At 36.3% G+C, this 26,382-nt stretch overlaps 1 protein-coding gene across 4 annotated transcripts in view; it reads right to left on the bottom strand.

Moving 5' to 3' along the window:
* Positions 1-26,382, bottom strand: part of RALYL (RALY RNA binding protein like) — a 363,390-nt gene that overhangs the window by 229,436 nt on the left and 107,572 nt on the right. For 2 of the 4 annotated variants that reach the window (XM_065751887.1, XM_065751884.1), the window contains exon 1: positions 20,912-20,977. The exons of the other annotated variants lie outside the window; for them this stretch is intronic. In XM_065751887.1, coding sequence (XP_065607959.1) covers positions 20,912-20,948 — 37 coding nt within the window. In that variant the 5' untranslated portion in view covers positions 20,949-20,977. Of the gene's footprint in view, positions 1-20,911; positions 20,978-26,382 lie in introns of those variants that run through there. 4 annotated transcript variants of the gene reach the window in all.

Below are 26,382 nucleotides of genomic sequence, written 5' to 3' on the forward strand. Positions count from 1 at the left end.
ATTGCTGTGTATTTCCAAAATCAGTTCCCAAATCTATGCAGAAACCACGTTTAGAGCTCAGGTAGAGTTATTTTCTACATTTATATGGTTTATGTATGAATAAAATTACATAAAAAGACTTAACTTTAAATCTATACTAGAAAACTGTAAGAATTGCTTGTTGCTTTCTCCCTCCTCCCCACCTCCACTGGCTATCAAAAAGCAATTTAAAATTGAATAAAAAGAGAGATAGTATCTATACTGTAGGTGTTGTGAAAACTGTGCCAGCGAAAATTAAAATACTAGTTTGTGCTGCAGCCATAAATTACTAAACTAATTATCTAGTAGCAGGCATAACTGAATCATTCAAAGGGGTAATTAGCAATCAGACATAATGAGTACTGCTACTATTTCTTGTCATACTGTATTTAGCTTCTGTGCAGCCTAGAGGAACTGAATTATTTCCTACCCTTCTCGGAGGGCATTACTGCTATATTGAGTGCATCAGCCCATATTATTACTCCCTGTAGTTTAATTCTTCACTGGACTGCACACTTCTGATTTTTGCTGTCAAAGTTTTGCCTGATCTCCTGGATTCTCTTAAGCAGGTATTATCTTCACAGTTTCCTCCTGGGGTTTGACTACAACAGTCAAATTACATGACTCTTTTTCAGTTTTTATGGAATTTGTGTCCACAAACATATGCTCCATCTTGTAGGTAGCTCATGTTTTCTATAGCACTGTGAACCATCCCTAGCGCTGTTCAAGAAGCGTTTAGATGAGGTGCTAAGGGATTTGATTCAGTAGTTGGGTAGGGATAGTGATAGGAGGATGGTTAGACTAGATGATCTTGTAGGTCCTTTCCAACCTTATGAACCTATGAACTGTTCATGACATCTAAAAGGGGAACCACAAAAGAATTCTGTATGTAGAGACTGTAGAGACAATCAACGTTGACTGCTCAAATGAAAAGGTGCAAGCCCAGATATGCTGTTGATTGAAGCCAGCCAGGAGAGAACACCTCAGATTTTGGTTATTCTTTCCTCCAGGGTCCAATGCCCACGCTTCCAAAAAAGGAAATAAACACTGCTGCTACCTTTATTCGAAAAAAAATCTCACCCCTAAGATACTGCCCATTCCCAAACATGTAGCGTGCACAATGGTGTCATGGGCTAAAGAGAATTTCTTGCATATTCTTGACATGTACTACTGTACTTAAACTAAGTTCTTCATGAGTTGTGACAACAGCTTCCAAGCATAGTTGCTACCACTGTCATGACTCTGGGCAGTAGATTTAGGCACAGGATTCTGCTGGTCTTTGCATTTAAGATACTACTGCCCTAACCCTGAACACATTCATTGAGACTAAGAAAATGTACATATGGAGCTCAAAATAAGCCTGATTATTAGCTATTCATTTGAAACAAATACATTAAATGCACGGAAGCTTATAGTTTAAACAAGTTACTAATAGCTATACGAAGAACAAACTCTGAAGTCACATCACTTTTCCTCAGCTCAAATTAAAAAAGGTTAAAAAAAGAATGTTTTTCAGGTTACTGAAATCCCTATTCAGCAAGAGGCATCAAACAGTAAACCAGGTTTAGTATGAACTAACTACTATAACATTTTCATTTGGAATAATTATGACTTTCATATTTTCAAGGCAGACATTTTTGAGAGAACATTTCAAATTACACCTCATGTGTATATTTGTTCATTAAATTTCCCAGGTATCCAAATTTTGCCATTAAAAAAAAAATTAGGGAGAATTGGTAAATGATTAAGTAAAGCTGGATATCTATAAATAAGTTTCAAATTCTCTGTGTTTGTCTGTAGTCCATTTTGACTTTATTGGAATGACCCACAAAACCTCCTCAGTCGACATTTTTTGAATTTGGGCAGGCATGAAAGTTAAGTCTTAACTTTAATGTCTTTAACTGCAATCTTGCAGTCTTTAACTGCAAATTCATCTTTATGTAATCCATGGATGGATTTTTATATATATATACACGCACATATATTTTAAATTTCAAATGGTCACTTTGAAAGCTCATATTCTTACAGGAAGCTTCTTGTTTTATTTTTCCTTCATCTCCTCACTTTTCTTTTTATCAAAAGGAGAATTAGGGCATTTTGTTTCAAAATGCACATCACACAGATGGGTTAAAACTTTTCTACTTTGATCTCCAAAAATCTCTCAAACCACTTGATCAAAGAATTCCTTTCTGAGATCTGAGTCCTGTAGCCAGTGGCTGTTTCATTGAAATTGGTGAGAACAGAACCATTCCCAGGAGTACATCCTACAAGTCCGGCCTTGAACACAGAGGTGGGAAGCTAACATTCACTAACTACAGATTTTCCTCTTAGTAGTTTATGTTTCCTCACCATCAGCCTTTCTGCACCTCTTGTAACTGATGTATTTCTGCTATGTAAAACCTACATGTGTACACATTTTATGAGTAGGAAGATATCATCAGCCTGTATTTATTTTATTCTACACATTTTCTCTTAAAATTGTTGTTTTTTTTTTCCTCAGTGAGTTAATAGTAACTTCAACCCTGACAGCAATGCCTCAACATGATTTCAATCAAAAGTTGATGGTCTTACCTTGAACTCATTTATTTAAAAGTGTTACTCCTATTTTAATTAAGTCTAACAAAAAACACTGTCTTGCAATGGAAATTGAGATAAATATCCAACTGTAAAAAAGTTTTTAAAAGGAACTAAATGCACACTTATTTACAAAATGAATACACAAAATTACAAATCCACCAAATGAGTAAAGAATGCCTTTGTTTTAACTATCTTGGCAAAAACACGTTAATATACAAACAATCTAAAATATTAAAAAGCATGAGCTCTAATTACTGTTCCCTCCCTCTGATATTAACGGAATTTTGTGAATCTTGACCAGTGTGTCTGCATTAAATGGTCCTGCCTTCCTACTCTGGCAGAATTGTTCTGCTTCCAGTGAACTCTCACAATCCTGGAATCCTATGAATCACACTAATTTTATGCTTTCTAGATGCATCTTTATAGATAGGTCACTCTAAAAGTAACGCCTCCTGTTTACACCCACTGAAACTACAAGTGGTACAAAAAGAACAATTGCACTGCTTGATACAGCTACAAAACAGTTTTTCCAGCATAGTCACCACCATCAGCTATGCATTTTTGCCAGTGATGAACAAGAGCCTGCATGTCACTTTCATAAAAATCTGCATGGACATCTGGAAAGTGGCTTCTCTTTCTGCTGACACCACTCAGTGGAACGTACCACCCGCCACCTCACTGTGCCCACATCCACTTTTTGTCTCCACAATCATTCATCAAGATCAATGAAGGTCAATAAACACAATTTTTTTCCACACAGAGGAGGAGTTCAATGACACAGCTTTGCTCGATCCACACTTTCATGTCAGATGTCATTTGCTCAGACTCTGCTGACATCTGTCACACAGCAACTAAACGTAATAGAGAAGTGGTGGGAGGGTTGAGCTTCTATTGCCCATCACTAACAGCTGCCTCTGATGTCATCAGTCACCATAATAGAAATGGAGATATTACTTTCAGAGCACCCCTCATATAAATCAGCCATTCTTATGAGTAAACGTTTCTTCTTGAATACTGTTTGTAAATACGAACTTCAATTAACACATCATCTCTTTAAGTACAGCTGTTAAGCTTTGTTCAAATATCAAACTGAATACTGAGATTCATTAAGGTTTAACAAGATGATTGTTTCTTGTTTTTCATTTCCATCAGTTGTAAGTTTAAAACTGTCACAGAACTAGGCTAAGTTTCATGTCAGAAATACAGGTGTCCTTATCTACTTTCTTAAGCCACCACAGATACAAACAAATATCAGTGTGATAAAACATTGCAATTCCCAAAGTCATTATCTAAAGACTTATTCCAGTTACTGACCAAACTGATCATTTGGCAGTCATTTTCTCATCTATTTTTACACATTAAACTTTTTTTTTTTTTTTTTTTTTTTTAACAGAGATCAAATCTCATGTTACAAAGTACTCAGTATTCCATTGACAACAAACATGAACTTCTTGGGAGCTTTGAGTACTCAACTGCATTGAACACAAGAATCTTCTGAGTATAAAGCTCTAAGAATGACTTAACTTATGGAAGCAGTCTTGGAAGCGTAATTCCTACTTCCTACTAAGTTCCCACAGAGTTTTAAGTCTTTGGATAAAAAAAAAAAAGAAAAAAAAATATATATACACATATATTTCTTTTCTTTTCTTTTTTTTTTTTTTTTTCCAGATGACTGTTTGCCAATGCTTTCTTGGAGAAAGCAAACACAAAACTCTAGCATCTGAACAGATGGAAATGCTTTTGGAGATGAAGACCTTGGATTACGTTATACTGAGTCATGAAATAATACATATTAGATGGTTACAAAGAAAAGTTTATTAAAGAGCAGATGGACCACCAAGTAGTGGTTTGAGATCATAATAACCAACCAAAAAGTCTTATCTTGAAATATTAAGGTTGAAATAGTAATAATTATTTCTAAATGTCATCAGGTTTTACCCTTCTCTAAAAAAACCAAAAGGCACATTTAGAAGCATATTTCTAAAAAGCACCTGCACTCCTTAAATCCCTTCCCAAAATAAATTTAGCAATATGAGTGCACCTGAAAACAGAATTGCCCTCATATTTTAAATAGATAGTTCCAATGACAAACAAGGCAGAAATTATGCCCTCAGATACACTTCAGCAGCTGGAGTCCAGTACAGTTTTTGAAGCCAGAATTTGCCCCTAAGAATGAGCAGAAAGGACATTCTCATAACCTTCCGAGGGTCACACTTAAAAATGCTGCCAAGAAGACACAGTAGCAAAGCTGAGAGAACAGTAGCTGCGTCTAGGAGGTTAGGACTCATCTTGATAAATATTTTATATAGTATGTAACAGAATTCCACAGTATGCATTCTCCAGTTCTCTAACTAAATGTGATATATTTTCTTTCCTATATTGGAGGTAAAAAGTACTTATTTTTACTATATCACACAGTTGATGTTTTTTAACTTACTAAAGAACGATTAGGAATGAAATTTTCATCTAATAGATTCAAGATCCATAGTTAATCATTGCTTTATGTACTATCCTTATATTGTAAAAGTACAAACAGCTTAACATATTCTCCCCTTTTTTCCCCTTTTTAAGGATTTAGTTTGGAATAATTTAAGGGGGCTATTCTCACCCAAGAAATTGAAAACACACCAGCAACAGAATGGAATATTTTTTATGCAAAAACTCTGAAGTTCCTAACTTAGCACGTATCCAGCTCTGTAACTGTGTCTTTTCTAGGCTTGTTTAAAAACACTAAGAGATTATAATGTATATTTGGAAATGAAGATTCACACATGTTCCCTATAAAACCTCATTTCATTTGATTTCAAGCACTGCTTAAAGAAAATACACAAGTTTATCTGCTATTTATACTACAGTTTGCAGAAAGAAACAGAAAATTGGGCATAAAGACTTCAGTTACTGTCATTTTATGATAGACACAATTTTAGAACACATCTAAACTGAACTCTGAACTCAATTGTTATTGTTCCAAACATGACGACTGCACTGCTTGAAAGATTGACAGCTGCTTTTTTCAAGTTCAGGATCTGACTGCACATTCAGTATGCCGAACAACTATCCTTCAAATGTGTCAATATTTACAATTCCTAATGGATAATATACAGAAGTATCAGGCTGCAGGGCAGCTCACGGTACTGTTTGGAAATGTTTTCTTTTAGGAAGATTTCTGACTTCAAAATACTTGAGTTGAAACCCTGCTTTGAGTACCTACTCGATTTGAAAATGGTCAATCCTGATAAAAGAATGTCAAAAGCACTTTAATTGGAATGGATTAGAGTTTGATTTCACAATATTCTTATTCATGTTTAGAAAGTAAATATTTCCTTTTTATGTATTTGTACAAAATAAAGTGTAAAGACAGAAGAAGCATTCTAAATACAAATAATTATTCATTAGAAACTCAGATTCCTATTAAGCTAGGAAAAATATTATAAGCCAAATGGTATGGTGAAACCCAGAATACATTTTTTTGTTGTTTGATCATTTATATTCTGTAAAAAAAAAAAAAAAAAAAAAAAAAAAAAAGTCTGAACTCCAGTTGAATTATTAACTACTGAATGAAATTTAGTAAAAAAAAATTCATAGGATTAGATAAAAACAAATTCATTATTTATAGAAAGACCACTGAATAGTTGTGCTTGGCCATAGTTTCAGAAAACCGTTTCCAGTGAAAACAGTAGTAATAGCAGTAGCAGCTTAGAGTAAGTTTAAAAATGAATAACTGAACAGTAGGTGTTATTAGAACTTGAGTTTAATTTTGCAGAAAGTTAAAGTATTAGATTCAACAAGCAAAAGAAATGCTACCTTACATGGCCTAGATCACTGCATTTTGTAGTTCTGGAACAAATGTATATGAAAATGTATAATGAAAAAAATTAACTGATATCTGGATGTGCTGGATTATAAAAACTGAAGAATTAGTGAAAACTTCACATACCTCTGAATTCTAGTTACAGGACTGAACTTATATGCATGAAAAATAGGCATATACATGGTACTTATTCTGGAAGAAAATACTTTCCCATCCCCTCCACAGAAATACAATTGCATATATTAACTTAAGCCCATAGCATTCTATAAAACCACACAAGTTTTCATATATCTATATTCTTATATAGATATTTATGCTTATAATTAGCTCTATGATAATACACATGGAAAGTTTCAAAGTTATAGATTCTATGACTAATCTGAAAATGAACTGGAGAAGTGTCCTTCAAAAAAAATCATATATTTTTCATCTCTGACAAAATCACTACAGTTTCTTTGAATGGATTGAAAGACAGAGAAAGGCACAATACGCATAGAAATTAGTAAGCTAACTGCAATTCTCAGAGTTTTGTTATGTTTCTTGTATCATTTAGTTTACTTAAAGTTATTTGCATCCAAGACAATGCTAGGACAATGGGAGTGGACGCTGCATAAGGAAATTCAACAATCTGAAGTCCAATGGATAGTTTATAGGAGAATAAAAAGTATATCCACGTCTTCAAGCACTGAATGAGCTAATTAGGAAATAGATCAGTTATTAAAGGGCATATATACTACAAAGCATAGTCTTGAAATTTGTGAAAAGCACTCTCCATTGCTAGTATTTTTACTTCTTTGGAAGCATGAAACATTAATTAAAACATGCTTAGAAGAAGCAGGGATGTTTACTAAGGGAACTATCCTGAAATTGTGCTTTGCAGACATCACCAAAATCACAGCTAATAGACATACATGGGTGTCTCTACTCAGAATATATGTGTAAAGCACTGAAAAGTACAAAATGGACACTTTGAGGACACAATGTCACTGATTTAACAACTACAGAATTGCAACGTAAGCAGGAAAGAGTAAATACTACAGGTCAATCTTCCACCTTACCACAGTTCTCATTGTTCATCACAGTTCACAGTGATCATTACTTCCAGGTTGTTCAAGAAATTGAAATAGCTGCAGACTTTCAGAAACAATTCAGTGAGTTAAATTTACCATTAAATTATAGACTGAGAAAGCACAAATAGCTCATTTCATTATTTCAGCTGGCTCTCCTATACATTACGATTGCCCCCAACCCCATCCCCAGTGATAGGAATACCAAATTCCGCACACACTGATTTACACAGCACTGATTCATTTCCAAGACTGAATGAAACAGTCCACAGTATCTCTAAGAGCTAATATAGGCCTTTACTGTAAGTGTTTGATCAGTTTAAATGCACGCAGCAGATTAATGTCACAAAAGTAGTATAAACTGTGGCAGGAGCCAGACAAACTAGGCATTCTAATGAGGATTCATGGAGCGTTATTTTGGCATCGGGTCCTAAATCTCTACTCTGGAAGAAATTTCATCTACGAAGTGATAGCCCGAGAACTTGGTTCCCTTGAGATAACCACAAAGACCTCAGCTGAGATGGGAATGAACATCCAATAAAGAAGTAAGCTCTGACACTGTTACAGCTGATAATTATTAGAAAGTTCTTGCTATGAGATATGATAGAGTTGGAGTGTACCATAGAAGCACTATAAACAGTACCAATCAATGAAGCACTGTTTTCCAAGGTACGTGCTTAGGACTTAGTCTGATTATCTCATTTCCACTTCACATCAAAGGAAGACCATCTAAAAATTGACTGAAGACCAGAATAGAACTCACTGAGAATTAAGTAACTTTGCAAACACAAAAGACTCCAGATGAATGTCTGTGCTCTCTTTAAATGAGGGTTGAAAAAGGCTTCTGAAAATGTGCAGAAGTTGCAAGAATTTTAAAATAGGCTTTTCTAAAAAGAGAATATTCTTATGAACACATGGAATCGTTCATCAAGATATTAACTAAGATCATCAGTATCTTTTCAGTACTGAACAAACAAGATGAAAGAGGATTTATGGATGCATCAGCTCATTTAGTATTAAAAGTTTATTTCAACTGTATTTTTTTAACAATCAGAAAAAGAAATATATGAAACAATTTAGAGCTGACTTGAACTGAGCCTTCTAGAACAGTTTTCTAAATACTGGATACTAAGTCCCATTTACACAATTTCACATGCAAGTTAAAAAAGTGAAATAAGACACATCTATAAAAAGATGTTCCTCAAACGACCAAGTGGCAAATAATATGAAGCCAATATACTGGAGTGATTAATAATTGTAACATAACAATGGAATTGTAATTGTCCAGATTTCTGGAAGAACTAGGAATCGAGTCCAAATTCAACAGAGGACAGGAGGGCTCGGGTAATGATTCAGACAACCTCATCCTCACATCTTCTCCCACCTTAAACAAAAACAAAACAACATGCCCAGAAAACAAAACAAAACAACAACAACAAACACAAACAAGGGCATTTAGCATCAAAATATGTTCTATTGAACTTTAGTAGCTCTTAACAGCACTTTGGTAAGGTCAGTTAATTTCTAAGAACTCTCTTTTTTTGAAAATAATCACTGCTGGGAAGTTACAGGTGAGACTGTTCCTTCAAGATCTCCAATTTTCTGAATTCCTTTCCTCTTGGCCAGTGAACACTTATTAGCAAATCTGAAAAACTTCTGCTATGGTATTAATGTTCCAACTGTACATACTCTAAAGGCATTCAGGATAATGACTCTTGCACATTCATACCTCTCTTTCTCGTACAGAGCATGCTTTAGAACAAGTCTAAACACAGTACCAAGTGAGCTTTTCCTAATTACCCTTTTACATCTTAAGACTTCTTTTATTTTATTTTGCCACTGCTCAGGGTCCCAGGGCTGCATACCCATATTTTGGTCACTTGTTCATAAGGCAAAAGAATGCTCTCAACAAGATGTTTATCAGTTCATGATGAAGCTGGTCTTATTTTCCCCACTGAGTAGTAGTATCTGAGTAGATACAATGAGCGTTCACACTGAACACAGATAATTCTGGCCAAGAAGGGAATTTCCAGGAGAGGAACAGTGTTTTAATTCTTCTTATTCCTTTAGACCAAGTAATTGAAACAGTCTTTCAAATAACATACTTCTTGTCATAATTATGGCTTCTAGAAAAAACGAGGTGGCACCTCTCAGAACTGAAGCTTCACAAAAACTTGTTAGCATCTAGGTAATGAGCAACTAAATAAAGGAAACAAACGTCTGAAGCTCACAGTGCTACACAGACAGACGCTTTCACAGAATACTAAAATATGAGTCATAAACACATTGAGTTTGCACAACATATGCTCCTATCTTGAAAAGCCAGTTGTTGCCACAACACACCAGGAGTCCTGCTACTTAACTTGCTCCATCTCATTGTGCACGCAAGGAAATGGCAGGTTCCAAAAGCCAGCTAAATAACAGAGTTTTGCTGAAAACACAGCAAATGCATGCTAAGGTATGACTCTGCCCTTTTTACAGTCTTACAATTAAAAAAAATCTGACAAGAAACTAGTTCAGCGCCTTGATGATGTGAATAACATTCTAGTTCCTGCTGTAACTGAGATAAGAGCACACCATCCTATTTCTGATTTTAAATCCCTCACAAGCTAATCTACTTAAAACAAAACAAAAAAATCCTCAAATACCCTGTACATTTATTGCTATTATTTTTCACTCATGAAAGTAAACCTGAGATACTTCACTAAAAGTTGAAGCACAACTGACCTTCAGACCTCGTCTCTGAATGCTAAACTTAACCACCATGCTGCTCATAATTGCAGCAGATGGTTATAGGCTTAACAAGCACATGTGAACTTTATAAGGTCTGTTCTCATCTCCAAAGAAGAGACTTGGAAATTTATCAAGGTCACTGAAGCACTTCCTTTGCTCTCCAACTTGAAGTGGAGATGGGGAAGAGACAGGAGGGAGAAAAAGAAAAATGTACTTGTCGTTGTCTTCTTCCCTGTCTCTCTATACCACTGAGTACACACTGGTAGGTAATGCATACACAGACATTTTGCTTGTTCCAATACTTGCCATTATTTTATCTTTGTTTTAGAAGGAAACTCCACTTCTCCCTCTGTGAAAGGTTTCTAACTTCATCATGAGAATTTAATAATTTAACAATTATGATTATTGTTGCTGCTGATAATCTGCATCAGTAAGTCTCCTCACTTTCTCTATTCAATAAAAAGTCACTATGATTTAGCCCATCTAACACAACAGGTTACATGCAAGTGGTTTAAATGAATTTTAAAAATCATATTACATTCCCTGAAGTAGTTTTTATTTCCCAACTAATCCCTAACAGGATTTTTCTGAACATATTTTCTATTGTTTCATTTATACCTTAACTTCCCCTTTACACGGAGATCACAGAAGCATAAAGGCAGGAAAAGACCTCTAAGACCATCCAGTCCAACCATCAACCCACCACCACTATGACTATTAACCAGGCCCCTCAGTGCTATAATCACACACCTCCAGGGAAGGTGACTCCAACACCTCCCTGTGCAACCTGTTCCAAAGCATTACCACTCTTTCAGAGAATAATTTTTCCTTAATAACAAACCTGAACCTCCCCTAGTACAACTTAAGTCCATTACCTCTTGTTCTATTACTGTAACCTGGGAGAAAAGGCTGACCCCTACTGCTTTTCAGTTAGTTGTAGAAAGCAATAAAAAATATGAATTTATGAATGTACTAATGAATACATATCACTCTCTACATAAGATAATAAGCATTATACTGACTATAATAGTATGTCTTATCAATATAATTCATGATTAAATGCTCATTTACTGTCAGTGTTAATGTTTCTTGACCTTCTCCATTTTAAAACTATGTTAACAGTCTGCCTTATGCTTAATACCTGCAGGCAAATTTAAGAAACCAAAATCAAGTTTAAAGCAGATGATTTCCTCATATATTCTTTCTGCATACATGTAAAAGCAGACTGATACAGCTGGGATGTGCAAGCACATAGAAACAAGAAACAGATTCATAGAAGAGGGGATTTGCCATGCTGATTATATCAATGGTATGGGAAGTGTGTTTATCCTCTTTTAAAGATTGGCTAATATGAGGTGCTTCCAGGCAAGTTTTGAACTGCTGTATCAGACAGTTTTACAGAAAAAAACCCACTTATCTAATAAGTGTATTCCTAATCCTGCAAAGTCACCAAATGCCTGGAAGCATGACAGCTGATATTTCTTTCAGCTTTTTAATCCAATTTAGAACAGCTGAAATCAGCTTAAGGAATGAGTTAATAGAAAACAGTGGAATAATTATCTTAGATTTCAGCATAAACATTCTGTTAAAATAATGATTAAAATGTATAAAAAAGGGGAAAAAAAATCCAGACAAAAAAAAAAAACAACAAACCAACAGAAAACACGTGATAAGATTAGAAGGAAGGAATGATTTGCAAGAGGTAAGTAGGTTTGAAGAGGATGGCAAGTAGAAGCACCCAAGGAACTTCTTTCCCACTGAAGAAAAAGCCAAGTCAAACACATTGCATGTAGCTTCATACGAAATTATTTCAAATTTGAATCTGAAGAATAATTTTATTTCCCTTCAGGGAAGGGAAAAGCAAATATAGTCAGGTATGTTATATAGATATTTGCAGAGCAAAATCTAGGTAGCAGGTAGAAAAGAAGAGGAAAGAAGAGTACTTTGGAACTTAAGCTAGAATGGAAAAATAAATACGAGCAAAATATCTTCACTGTTTGCTTTTCTTTAATCTACCATCTACAAAGCCCCTGCATAATTCAGCCATTGGCAATGAGCCAGGTTAACAGAAGCTGTTCCAAAGGATCAAAATTTTCAAATGCTGATGTGACAGCTAATCTGGTGAAAATAAAAACAGGATGATGCCACAAGAGAGAAAATGAAAGAACCCACAGTCCCAGGAGGTAAACAAAAACACATTCTATAATATGAATATTTCTCTTAGCCCTCCTGACTCGTGGCCAGGGAGCAATGATGGAAAATCCTTTTCACTGTCAAGCTTGAAGTGAGAGTTTCAAGCTTATTTGCAATCTTCCCACTCACATGGGCAGACAATCATATCACCTACTGCCTTGTTCTCAGTGTTGCAGAATTTTCTACATAGGATTGACCTGAAAGACTTGAAACCCCTGAATGAGGATTTTTCTTCTGTAAAGCACAGAAAATACATTGCACCAACCATCACTGTTCTGTGGAAAATGCCAGCGCCAACCATGAGAGACCTTCAGATTCTTTGAACTCTATTGCTTCTCAATTCTGCCCCTTCTGTTGGCTTTACCACACTATAAACTGAAATTTTCAAGGACTAACATACACTGCCAACATTCATTTTGTCTGTGACAGCTATTAGGGGAGCAGATCCTTACAGATCAATCGTGAACAGCTCCAGCATGTTTAGGTGAACTTTCATCTTCTATACCAGAGCCGTGCCTCATGCAATAATTCCACTCTATCTCAGCTGAAAAAATAGCATTTTGTTGAGAGAAGGGGAAAGGAAGATAGCCAAGATTTTTCTTTCAGCAGTAACCCAAACACTTTCCCCTTGGCACTCCAGAACATATACTTTTTATTAATTCTTAGTTGACTGCACAGACCTAAGAAGAGGGAAGTAGACAAGTGTTGAGGTTGGGCTGAACTACTTATTTCACCAGAAAGGGAATGGAACTTTATTTCAAGGTTTTCATATTTCTAGTAACTTGCCAAAAAAAAAAAAAAAAAAAAAGACTTGAAGCTATATGAAATTTAGCTGAACTATTGGTCATAAACCAAATTGAAGGGTTTCTGAAATAATATTTTTTTTTTTCCGTTTTGCTATTACTGAAAGTAATTGTGTTATTCTTGTTGCAGTTTCCTGGATTAGACACTTAAAGGGTTTCTTAAAGCATAATTAAACTAATAGAAAAAGAGTTATTCATTTTAATGTAGGAGTAACTTTTTCAGACTAAAGACAGCTTCCTAAGAAGTTGCAAGAAATTAAGACACTAAACTTGGCAATCTCCTCCCACAGCGATGCATGAAAGGAACGGATGGTAGCTATTAATTTACATCCCTATTTACAGGTGAAGCGACAATACATCACCTCAATAGAGCCCTGCTAACTTCAGCAGCATTATTATTTGACAGACTGCTGGATAATCTAAAGCAAAATTGTCTGCAAATAGTTAAAAGACAACAGAAGCAAGGACAGGAAGAAGTGTGTTAATTGGATGGTAAACTTGAGATTGGCTTTATCTATATCTTAGAGTACAATTTCCCTTACAAGACAGTAGAAAAAAGACTCAAGGGCACACTGAAACCCCAGAACTTTAAAACACACAAACAAACAACAACAAAACCCCACATATTTCATTTATTAGATTAGTATTTTATTTATTTATTAGCTCTGAGTTGAGCAAGTTTCTGTGCTTTGGGTGTTTTTGAAGAGGTGAACTGTAAATGGACTTCCCAAAAAGCTGAATTTCCAGCAGTGGCTGCATGCTGGCAACATGGGGTTTGTAAATAGCTGCTGGATAAGTCAGATGGTTGGAATAAGAGATCATAACATAGCAAAGCAGGAACAGAGGTACTTCTTTGTTAGGTTTTACAGTGAAATTGGGTCTGTTGCAGTATAGCCCTCCCCAGATGAGCATTCCTTTGTAAAAGCCCCAACACTCACACGATTGCATACAAGGAAGTTCCAGAAACAAATTCAAGATAAACCCAAACAGCCTGGACAGGTATATCATAATTCAATGTCTGAGGAAGAACTGCTCATCATTAGTGGCAGCGTGTGCTTGGATATTTTATAACAGAGTTATGTCATCAGCCAAGTGTGATTTCTCCAAAGTCCTGTCGCTAATAGCTGTGACACTCAGTGGTATTTTTCAGATTCCTCAAGTGATATAGCTCCGATCCATTTAGAGACTTCATTTTTCATGAAGTCTAGTGTCTTAGCACTTCAACAGGCCATAAAATATCTTTATGAAGTTTGGCAACACTGTTATGCACAAACTGAAAGCTAGAGAGTTTCACTTTGTCAGATTCAGTGATGTAGCAGATTTATGGATAGAAGGGAAAAAACGCAGCTGCTGGCTTCCCACTCCATATAATTCTGTTTATTAAACAACACAAATACATCTGCACAAACTCCCCTCTATATGTGCTGAGGAAAAGTCTATATATGCAGGCTAATAAATTGTCCCCACAGCAATAATTATCTCAACTTGCTTGATCCTGTATGGTTTTGCTCTTTTTTTTTTTAAACATACAACAGGTAAACACATATGAACTCTTGCTTCAGTGTATTAATACAGATGTGCTTTGTTTTACTGTCATCTAAAAAAAAACCCTTTAAAAAATATTTCTGTGCTACAATTTATCAAAGCAGACAAGAGAAGTTGAACACATGAAAAAAGCCACCTAATCTGAAGATAATCAGTTCTCATCTTCCTTGTATATACAGGGCACTATTGAAATTGCTGTATTGATTTAGCCCATTAGCTTGCGTATCCTAGTAGCCAATACTAGCTGATAGACCCCAAAAGAAACAAACAATTCCCTAGAACCCTCCTGCAGTAAATAGATTCACTTAAATATGAAGATGTATCTTAGGTTAGTGAGCAAGAAGATAATTGCTTTGAAATAAAAAGCAGTACATTATCAGGAAGCCAATAATTTACTTATGACAATTTTTTTTTGTATGCTACATGAATATTTTGTCAATCCTCTCTTCCACATAGGGTCTGTGAAAATATGCAATTTTTATTTTAAGCTAAATGAATCTGCATCTTTCAATCTTTTCTTAGTATAACATTTTTATGGGAAAACTTGCCACAGGCAAGTGCTGCTCTGCCAGAGACTAACTTCTCACTAGTTGAGGTTTTTAAACATTCCTTATCTACACACCACTGGACTGGAACCTTTTCACACACCTCCATGTTAATAGACTTTAATGTTGTCACTTTTTATTCTCTGTCATTAATTAATTGGGCAAGTTTATGTAAGAGACTTAAGCGAGGTCAACAAGGACACTTGTGTATTCACAGAATATTTCATGGAACAAGTACAGATTTATTTTTTTATTTCTGTCTAAAATCAAAATGCAGCTGTGCCAATATATACATAAAATTACTTTATTAGCACACTAGGGAAGTAAATACGTTGGCCAAATGACCAGCAGTTTCTATTCACTTGGAGGAAGAAATGCTTCCATTAATCTTTGTAAACTGTACCACATTATGAAGGCAACAAGCAGAACAGTAGCCATAGTAGCACATTTGCCAGCCCACACGGAAGAACTTTCTTCCTCATCTTTCTGTGTTTCATTGTAATTCAATAAACATTATTATATCAGACTTCTAAGAGAATACTTTGAAAACTGATTACAGACATGAACAACTTAAAAAAAGTTTGGTTTTCTTGAGATATCCATTCACATAGAAGATATCATTGTTATTCAGGTACTAAAACTTAGAGAGGGATTAAAAAAAACAACAAAAAAACAAGCCATCAAATATCAACAATTTCTAACCGTATAGAATACGGTGATCTGAAAACGCAGAACATGAGTTGTCATGAGAACAGATGCACACATCAGTAAAAGCTGTCAAGGCCCAACAAAAGCCTCAACTTTATTCACAGACCCCAACATTATGCCCTATAGAAGGATATTTTTAAGTACTGTGTATATGGCAGCATGCAAAAAAGGCCATGCCCTGTGCTAGTTTCTATTTCCCATTTCTGGGCACAGTACTACAGATGGACCTCACAAGAGCTGAGTAGAAGGCAGTCAATCACCTCCCTCTCCTACTTTAACACTTAAAAACTACATCTAAATATTTTACTTGCCAAAGATGTTCCAAAGAACTGCTTTCAGATATGAAATTCCAAATATTTCTTAGAACCATAGAATCCTTAGAGTTGGAAGAGGCCTCTAAACATCACCTAGATCAACACCCCTGCAATGAACAGGGACACACACATCTAGATCAGGTTGTCCAGGGTCTGATCCAATCTGTTCCAGTGCCTCACCATCCTCACTGTGAAATGTTTTTTCCTAATATACAAGGTAAATCTACCCTCTTCAAGCTTTAAACCATTTCCTCTTGTTCTGTCACCACAGACCCTGCTAAAGAGTCTGTCCCCTTTTTCGGGCCATTGACTGCCACTCCCTAGACCTGACCCTTCAGCTAGTTCTTTGTCCATGGCACAGTTCATCCATTAAATTTACATCTTTCTAATTTGATATTTGGATTTTCAAATTGATAATTAAAACAAACACTGACTATTGCTGCATCTGCCGAGCTTTACCTTTTCTAAACAAGCAACGTGAGTGGAGGAGAATAAACATTTTCACAGTCAAAACCAGGACTGCTCATAGTGAATTTTGTATTTTTGGATTGAAGACAGTATATGATGAATGCTTATGTTTTATCTGTAGAATTGAAACACAGCCAGAAAATATTAGTAACACTGAGGAAAGCAACTTTCATCAATGCTGAAAGTTCTGGAAGAGTCACTATGCAAGGCAAAGGCCTTCTCATTTTAAAAAGAGCATATAATTGAATGGCTCAACATCATTTGACCTAAAAATGAGGACTAGATAAATGCAGTTTTAAAAACAAGCAGGAAAATGATGACATATTGGAAGAAATAGCCCGCAGCTACAAGTTCTTGGCCTGCAAACTTTTTAGATTTCTACAGACTCTGAGGCAAATAAGATCAGTACCTGATTGATAAACCAACATAGGAAATAACTGAGACGTTTCAGAAGTGTGATGGAGTTTCAACAACGAGCTTCTAGTCTTCGGGCGAGATTTAAAACAACAGATTCTAAGCCTGAATATACAATAATATAAACTCATCTTTTGTCCTTCTTTATAATTATAAATACATAAATTCATAAAAACTATCTTTTATTCTAGAGAACATTTCCATCAAATAGTTGTATTCAAACACCTGAAAAAAATGCATTGGTACTAGAATTAATAGATTCTCCTCACAAACAATCAGTATTAAAAAAAAGCAACCACCACATAATAAAAATAGTCTGAAGTGTAGACAATTTCTCGTGGAGTTAAGATCATGTCTTATTTTCAAGAAGCTTGAATTGAATTCTGAAGTCATAATTCTATGACGCCCATAGGGACAAAAGGTATGTCCTTTTTCTAAGAGACCACAGCATACTAATATAGGATAATAACAGTTATCTTATATTTAGGGCCTAATATAAAAGACAGTATTAATAAAGAACTTTGACTTTAAACAACAGTTTGTGCCAAAGCAGATACAACTGCCCCATAATTTGAGCCAGATCTCTGAGTTCAGCAGATTATGCTCCACAACATTTTCAATAGAACCACAGAATAGTACAACCTAAAGAAATAAATTTATCCAGTTTGCCTTGTATCAATTAAAATGATGTGGCTAGCTTAATACAAGTAAGGCAGACTTGTGTATGTCCTTATGAATACAGACTACTACATTTTACAAACAGTATAAGATGCAAATTTAGCACACGTGCACAACCATACCTTTAACAGGGCTTCAAACATACAGCTATTATATTGGGTTTCTATCCTCACCTAAACTTCATAAGTACTGCTAAGATTTGTTCTGCAGAAGGATGTAGAGCATCAATTAACTTGAAAGGACTTTGCAACTTTCTCATATACAGAAATTCTATCTGTGTTTCCATAGAAATCTGTTTCAGTCTTCAGTGGTAACTTCACCAGCTACTCCTAAGCTTGCAGAAACAGGAATGAGGCAAAAAAAAAAAAAAGTTAGAACAGAAAGGGACTTATAAGAGAAAGCCCCAGGGTATGAATCATTTTTCATGGCTTCCCCCCCTACCCTCATGTATAGCACTTAATTATTCTGTAGATAGTTTTAGATTAATCATTAATAATGCACATTATTCCATTTTTTTTTGTTCAACACCGATCTGTTAAAATCCCACTGTATTATACACATTTACATGCACACATATACAATTAAATTTTCTGTTGATATCCATGCCCTCTAAAAAGCATCAAAGCTGCCACCAACTAGAACACAATTCATTAATTCCATTTTTCTACTGGACAGCTACAAGGAAGTAAATCAGATGCTCTGTGGTAACAGCAATGCCTGCTAACATGACAGTGCTACAGTTCCTTATGAACAAGATGATATAGTGTAATTCAAAAAGACAGAAAACACAAACGATAAAAAACCCAATTACTGGCTGATAAAAAAATATGTAAATACCCTCTTTATACTGACAGTACGTAAAACTGACTCATAGCAAATTGCACGAGGCTTAGGTCTCAGACATCTGATACACGACAAAGTTTCTTGAATTCTTCTGATCTGAGCCTTGTAATAACCCACCCAAGGCTGCAGGCTTTACACCTGACAGGTCATTGTTTTATAGTTTAATACATTTTCTTCCAGCAAAGCAGTGCATAAACAAGTGCTTTAGTAATTAAACAAATGTTGCAGAAGCATGTAATGGTAGCCATACCTCACTTCTATGAGCTTGGTTATCTATATAATGGACTTAATTGTTCCCGCAGTGAGGGGCATCATGGACTTCTGCCAGGCCTATTTGAAAGAGCCTCCTACTTTGTGACCAGCATGATAACCAAACAGTACAGCTCTGCATTTACAGAGGCAGTCAGAATGGTTCTGCTCCCTATAGGAAGGGCAAAATAGCAGCAGCATATCTGGCTGGTCACATTAGACAGAGGGAATAAACACATTCCCTTATACTCCAGCTCCTCCAAGTAAAACCTATGTTTCTTGGAGTAATTTTGTTGAACCATGACTTCTGCACTAAGAAACCTTGAATTCATTTGCCTAAATCATATGAAGCCAAAAACTAGCTGCGAAGAGGAATACTCTCCCAAAGAGAATAAATGTCAATGATGGAAGTGCATTCTCTTTCATGACCCGAATCTGACATAACTCTAAATGCCTCAAAGGGGATAAAGAATAATTTTAGCAGCAGGACTGGGAAACAGTACTGTATAAGTTGGTTCTTACAAGAGCATCAAAGAATTCAAATTGGTTAGCCCAGAACTCCTTCACTTTCTGTGCTTTTAAGATGACCAACAGGGTGATGATTATTAAAACTAATCTGGGGAAAAAAGAAGCAGTAGTAACCTAAGATAAATTTTGAGGAGAACACACAAACAAACAACAAGCACCAAATTATAGAGTTTAATAAGTAAGATCAGTGTCGGGTGGCTCTGTGATTAACAGTATCAGACAACTGGAACCTTCAGTAAAGCTGCAGAAGGATTCCAGAGAAAATTCATTAAGTTGTTAGGAAAAAAAAATGAGGTGCGCCTTGATACTTAAGCAAAGAGTATAGCAGCCATTATTTGAAACAGAAACTGGATCAATATTTTCTGTTATTCCAGTGAAAAAATTACACCTTAAGATATCAAATTCCTGTAAACAGTACACCTTAGAAAAATCAGAAATTAACATTTAAACTCAATTACAGAATATGGAAGTACATGTTCTAGAATTTCAGTGCTTCAGCAGCAGAAGACAAAGGTTTTAGAAGAAATAGGAGCATCTAAATACATAAACAACTAGCACATTTAAACTGCAGGAGTAGACACCATTAGAGAATGGGCATCTATCAAAGCATCTATTCTTCCTGGTTTGAAACCGGGCAGAAAAACCAGGGAAGTGACTGTGTCTCATGACACACAAACAGCTTTTATCTTTTCCTCTGAGCACAAAACAGAAAAACACAATGCAATGCAAAGTTCTCTGGGGTACGTAGTTCTTTTTGTCTTCTGAGACAGGTATACCCATAGCTACCAATGATCCGTGGAACTGGAGCATTAACTCTTTGACCCTCACTGCACTACATGATGTTATGATGTGGAATAATAGTAACAAAAATCATAAAACCACTACATAGCTTAAACTTATGCAATTTAGTACAGATTTGGCAATGTAAACACTGGTGCTTTCTTACATCTCAGTAAGAAATCAGCAATAGCTTGTGTAATGACTTTTTTTTTTTTATTTCTCAGCGCTCTTGCTTAAAAGCTAACAGACACTACCACTCCCAGTAGTCTGAAGGCCTTCTTCTCTACAGTACAGCATCTCTTCCAGAGAAAGAGAATCACATCCCTCAAGCTGCTGGCCATATTCCTTTTAATGCATCCCAGGATATCAAGGCCATCTTGGCCACGAGGGCACACTGCTGGCACATGGCCAACCTGTTGTTCACCAGGACTCCCGGGTCCTTCTCTGCAGAGCTCCTTCCCAGCAGGTCAGGCCTTAACCTGCACAGACACATGCAGTTATTCCTCCCCAGATGTAAGACTCTGCACTTGCCCTTTGTAAGGATAGCCAGTAGCAGATATAGTAGCCTTTAACCAGCTTTGGATCATCCATGAAAGGTAGTGCTCACAAATTGGCAATAAAAAAAAGAACAGCTTACCCCTTTCAAAAGGCCAGAGCTTGCTGAAAACTCCCATAGGAGGCAATCTCCAAACAGAGATGATTCCCTGTTGTCTACCACACCTTAAATGAGGTAGGGAGGGGTGGAGCCAAGGGAGCCTTCCTGTCACACAGTTGAATTGCTTGCACCTGTACTCTGAAGGCTGGCCATGACCCTTCACCTGGTGCTCAAACACTGGTTCAAGCCATGACCTAACGGTTCCCAAACACTTCTGTTGAAATTCTTCACCAGGTCTTCATTAAGGTCTCACTGAATGGCAGAGCAGCTTTCTGGTGTGTTATTGACTCCTTCAAGCTTGGTATCATCATCAATCTTGCTGAGGGTGCGCTCTATTCTTTAATCCATGTAATTTATGAAGATGTTGAACAAGACTGAAACCCAGTACCAACCTTTGGGAACACTGCTAGTTACAGGCTTCCAAACAGACCCTGCAGTGCTGATCACAGCTTCCTGAGCTCTGCCAGTCATCCAGATCTCAATCACCTCACTGTTCACTCTTCTATCCCATACTTCCTAAGCTTAACTTCCCTACATGGGAAGAAAATAGGTTTCAGTTCAGATAATTATTTCATCTGGTCAATACTCAGCTAAGTAAATTTGCTGAAGTAAAAGAGAAAGCGTAAAAATAATGTAAATGTAAACATATCTGTGTATGTGTGCATATACATGTATTTATATACATGTATGCATTCACGTATATACATATGTAAATTTCTGAAATGAAAAAAAGAACAGCATTTTACCTAATTTAAGCACAGAAAAGAAATAAAAAGGGAAACAGTTGTAATCTGAAATTTTCTGCTCCAAGCTGTCTGTTCAGCGTTGTGAACCACATAGCTAAGCCTGTTGACCCAAATGGGCTCAGAGTCTGGCTCGAACATCTCAACTGGCTGAGGGCCTCCAGTGGTCTGTATGATGTTTGTATAAAATGTTCTTTCATGACACCAATGAACTTTTATTATTGAACAAAATCAGTTCACTTCCAAAAAGCATTTGGTATGTCAGCAAAATAACTTTCTGTTCATCCTTTAAGTTTTCTAAAGGAAGGACAGTCAACTTATTTCTTGCCAGTAAATCAAAATGAAAACCCATTACAATTTAGTAGCAGTTTCAAAGGCAAAATGCTGTAAAAGATTTTATATCAAGTCCCTGCGATTTGCTTTTCTGTTGCTGAATCAGGATGTTGTAATTTGATAAGGATTAATTCTGCAACAACAATATTCTCTTGACACAGCACTCCAATGGCATTGGCATAGCATGTCTACCAGCAGATTCTAGATATACAACTAGTTAATTCCGATAATTGATTTTTAGTCACTTTTTTAGTAACAATGGCTTTTCAGAAAGTTGAACTGCCTACAAGTTGTGGAAAGAAGAGTAGAAACAAAGTTTGAACCTCTCATCATTCTGCTATGGACTGGGAAAAGCAGAAGTGGTACTTTTCTTTATACCAAAGTACAAGCTTATCACAGCTTGACTCCATAGTGTTTACTAAAGTTTGGTGCAGAGCTGCCCTGCTAGATGGCAATGATCAGGAATGATCAGAGTCCCTGGGGAGCAATTCCTTCTTGTGCTGTGAAGCTGACTCAAATAACAGCTATACAAGCCAAATTAGAGGCACGTCTTTCTGTAGAAATTATCAATAGAAGTTGGGCATTGTATCGTGCTGAGGGAAAAACACTCCTTCAGCAGTGAGGTCTGTTAGCTTCCATTGCTCTGCACTGCATTCCACCGCAGGAAGTTACTTTCTAAAGATATTTCTAATTGGCTTTACTTGAACTTTTGCATATTGAACATTAACTCTCAACAGAAAGCCACTGCAACAATGGCTAACAATTCTTCACTGTAGCGAACACAAGTGTTTAGGCAGAATGTCTGTCTACAGCCCTCAGATAACTGTTCTTCATTCTGTTTCTGCACTAAAAAAATAGAAAATTTGAATGAGATTGAAGTTAACTTGTAACACATAAGAATCTACTTTTGATCTTGCATAAAGTTCCAGATGACACGATTATGGCATACAGGAGTACACAGAAGAGTGCTAGTTGAAAATAGATTTTTTTCCTTATTTCTCAGAAACAACTGCAAATGTCATGAGTAGGAGTTGGACTCCCAGCTGAACACTTGATAAACATTTAATCAATGGAAGTTAAAGGATGTGAAAAACTCTCCAATGTTAGATGTACAGCTTCCAGTAAATTGATGTAGGATTGCTTTTAAACACAACTTACTTAGCTAGACAGAAAAATCACTGAGAAATTTTGTAATCTGCTATATTTGACCATACCAGAAATACTAATATTCTCTCTAACATTCAAGTCCATGAAATGTGGAAGAGGGACGCACTCATTTTTCTTTTCTACAGAGAAAGGTTGTCCTGGCCATGAAATCCACATAGTTTTGCTGCACCAGGAGCAATGTTTATAATCCTCACAGGGGAGGTAATGCTAGTAACAAGAATTGAAGGCACTGCATGGGATGAGATACAGCTGAAGAGACAACATTCAGAAGAATGCAGCCTGACAGAAAGGAGCCAAGAGGAAAAATAGGATTTCATGAGGCTGACGTGGCACAAGGGAAACATAAGCAGCCCGGAAAGCCTTGTGGACCAAATACAGTTAATGTCACCATGCTAGCCTAGGTACATAGCCTTCAGCATGCTATGTTGTGCTCAAAAGCTAAAATGTAAAGGATGGGAGAGTAGGAAATATACCCTTTGAATGAGTAGAATATGTTCCAGAAGTAGAATAACATGCAAGGAAAAGTAAAGAAAGAAAAAAAGAAAAAAAAAAAAAGGAAAAAAACTACCATTAGGATGACTGACATACAACCCACAATAGAGATGAGCAAATTTCTGACTCTGAACCACTGTAGTTATTCTCTAAGGCAGTAAAAGATTCAGTATCGCTTACATGTTTCTCCAAAGAGCTAGTCAGTGCACAGGCAGGGATTTGAATAATTTACAGTAGAATGTCATTAATCCTACCACTCCAGTACCTTATCAAAGTGCAGATTAATGAGGGGTCATGTAACTTCAGTGTGCTCCTGCTAACACAAGCAATCACTCCGCTGCTTAACTATTATACTTCCTCACTGAGGAGTGAGCACATTAATGAAAACAACAACTTTCAGTGACTGTATAGGAAGCTTTTTAGCAGAGATAGCAGGGACTGAACATTTGGCTACAATCATTTAGATTAATTAGTTCTGGAACATTTATGTTTCACTGTTTGAAAGTTAGGAAGCAACAATAATAAATAAACAAACCAGACAATATCCTGTCCTCAGAGACTTCTTGCCTTTTCTGTCTCCATTCCATGTGATGAGAAGTGGGAAATGGGACCTACGCTCTTCACAGTGAGTGGCAATACACTGAGCTGAGTGAGCCCAGACATGTCCATCTAGGATGTAACCACATCCAGCTCCTCTTCCCCCACCACAGCTACCTGGTGTGGCAGAGCATACTGTTGCACCAGCTTGGTTGGGCTCAGTCCATAGCGCAGGCATAGGTTTTTACTAACACATCCATCTGAACTGGGGTTACTGCCGTTCACTGGGAATAACTGGCTGCTTCCTCCTCACACTGAGTCCATTGCTGCATGCTAACAGCTGAAGGCATGCAGTCAGTGCATGCAGACTGTGCTGCCTGGCAGGAAAACAAAGTGATTTTAATGGATTTCGCTTACATTAACAACTCCACCTGTAAAAACACTATAAGTTCAACTGAAGTGCACAGTTGTAGCGTCTGATTAAAGGCTGGATAGTACTATATATAGCAATATGCAGTAAACAAAATAGTCTGTAATGATTAAAACATTTAGCCTGCCAGTGCAAGAAGAGAAATGGAGGTTCAATGAGCCAACATCCTAGTGCATACAGTTTCTGAACTGACCCTTTGTGTATGGTCTACAGACATTACAAGGTAATTAACATTTAAAAGATTTTTATATTGTGTGCTGAGTTAATATTGGCTATTGGCCTGCAGACATATGAGAAAAAACAGACACATGGAAACTGCTGCTTTTCCATTTCAGCTTTGTCCAGGAAGTATCACTGATGTGATGCTATACAGGACTGGGCAAAAGAGACAAAGAACAGACCGTATCCTTTGGTACAGCAGCTGAGCAATGCCGGTCTTCCCAGCACACCAGTAGAAAAAGCCAGTTTTCCTCTTTATGAGAGGAGAATTAATACAATTAATTTTGCTGAAATTGCATTACTTACAGATGATTAAATCTAAAGCTCATCTCAGTGATATCACTACAGCGTTGAAGCAAAATATTAAGAAGCGCATTTGGTGAGGTATATAAAATTCTAGAAAGTAATAATGATTAATAACATGATGACAGGGTTAAATAAAAAGGGAAACTTTAAAGCTTGTAAAACCAAAAATGTTCTGTTAACTCAGAAGTGGATTAGAGTGTTCAAAGTGCTTCAGGACTCGACACCATGTAAAGGCTGATTTATACTCCAGGCATCATAATGTCTACCTACTTCAGAATGACAAATAGCACTGTGCTGAGATCTCAATGGCAGCCCCTGAGCACTAACAGCAAATGTCTTCCATCTTAATAGCTGAGACTCTGCAATTCTCCTCACTTAAAATTCTGAGCGTTTAACACTGCTCGTTGCATCTAAATCCAGATACAAAAACCTTCAAATCAAACTATTTACCTCAAGTGAAATTCATCCTGAATAATTCATAAGCAGCAAGGAAGCTGGAAGTGAAGGAGCTGAAGAGTGTTTTAATGAAGTCTAGAGTTTCAAATATAATGGTATAAAAGCTATTATGGATCTTTTCTAACCTTATAAGAAAGAATATCAGTCTCTGTAATAATGAAAGATCCCAATGAGCAGGAAAAGAAACACAGTTCAGGTGTCTTGCTGTCAGTGACTGATGCTGCTAACAGAATCACAAAGATTGCTGCAGAGAAAGGGATGATATCTGAAGCAAATCCAGATGAAAAGTATAAAGTACTCAGATTGATTCTCATTCTTCCTGCTCCCATGAAGGAGTATCGATCATTAAAATAGCTATAATAAGCTGCAATTCAATTAGAATAAAGTAGGAAAGTCAAGAAAATTACTTACTTAACATGACTTTTTCTGCTCTTATAGGCCAGGCAAAAGAAATTACTTATTATATATCATAGCCAACCATTTCACTGTGGGAATCATATTTTGTATTTTCCTGTTTCAGGAAATCCTCTCCGTAAAGCAGATACTACAACAATGCTTGGCTGTTTTGCCTGGAATATCAGTGACAACAAGCCAGCACTGTCATAAAACTGCATCTGCCTTCCAAGGAAGCTGCTGACTTAGCCTGAATTTCGTTAATTTTAACCAATTATCCAAATATATATTTAACCAATTATCCAATATATATATATATAAACTGAGAGAGATTGTGAATTAAAAATTCTGAAATAGCACTGACTTTCTGAGAATTA

This window comes from Cyrtonyx montezumae, unplaced genomic scaffold (assembly GCF_038088225.1).
Source record: "Cyrtonyx montezumae isolate F1298 unplaced genomic scaffold, pur_monq_1.0 scaffold_8, whole genome shotgun sequence".
Lineage (NCBI taxonomy): Eukaryota > Metazoa > Chordata > Aves > Galliformes > Odontophoridae > Cyrtonyx > Cyrtonyx montezumae.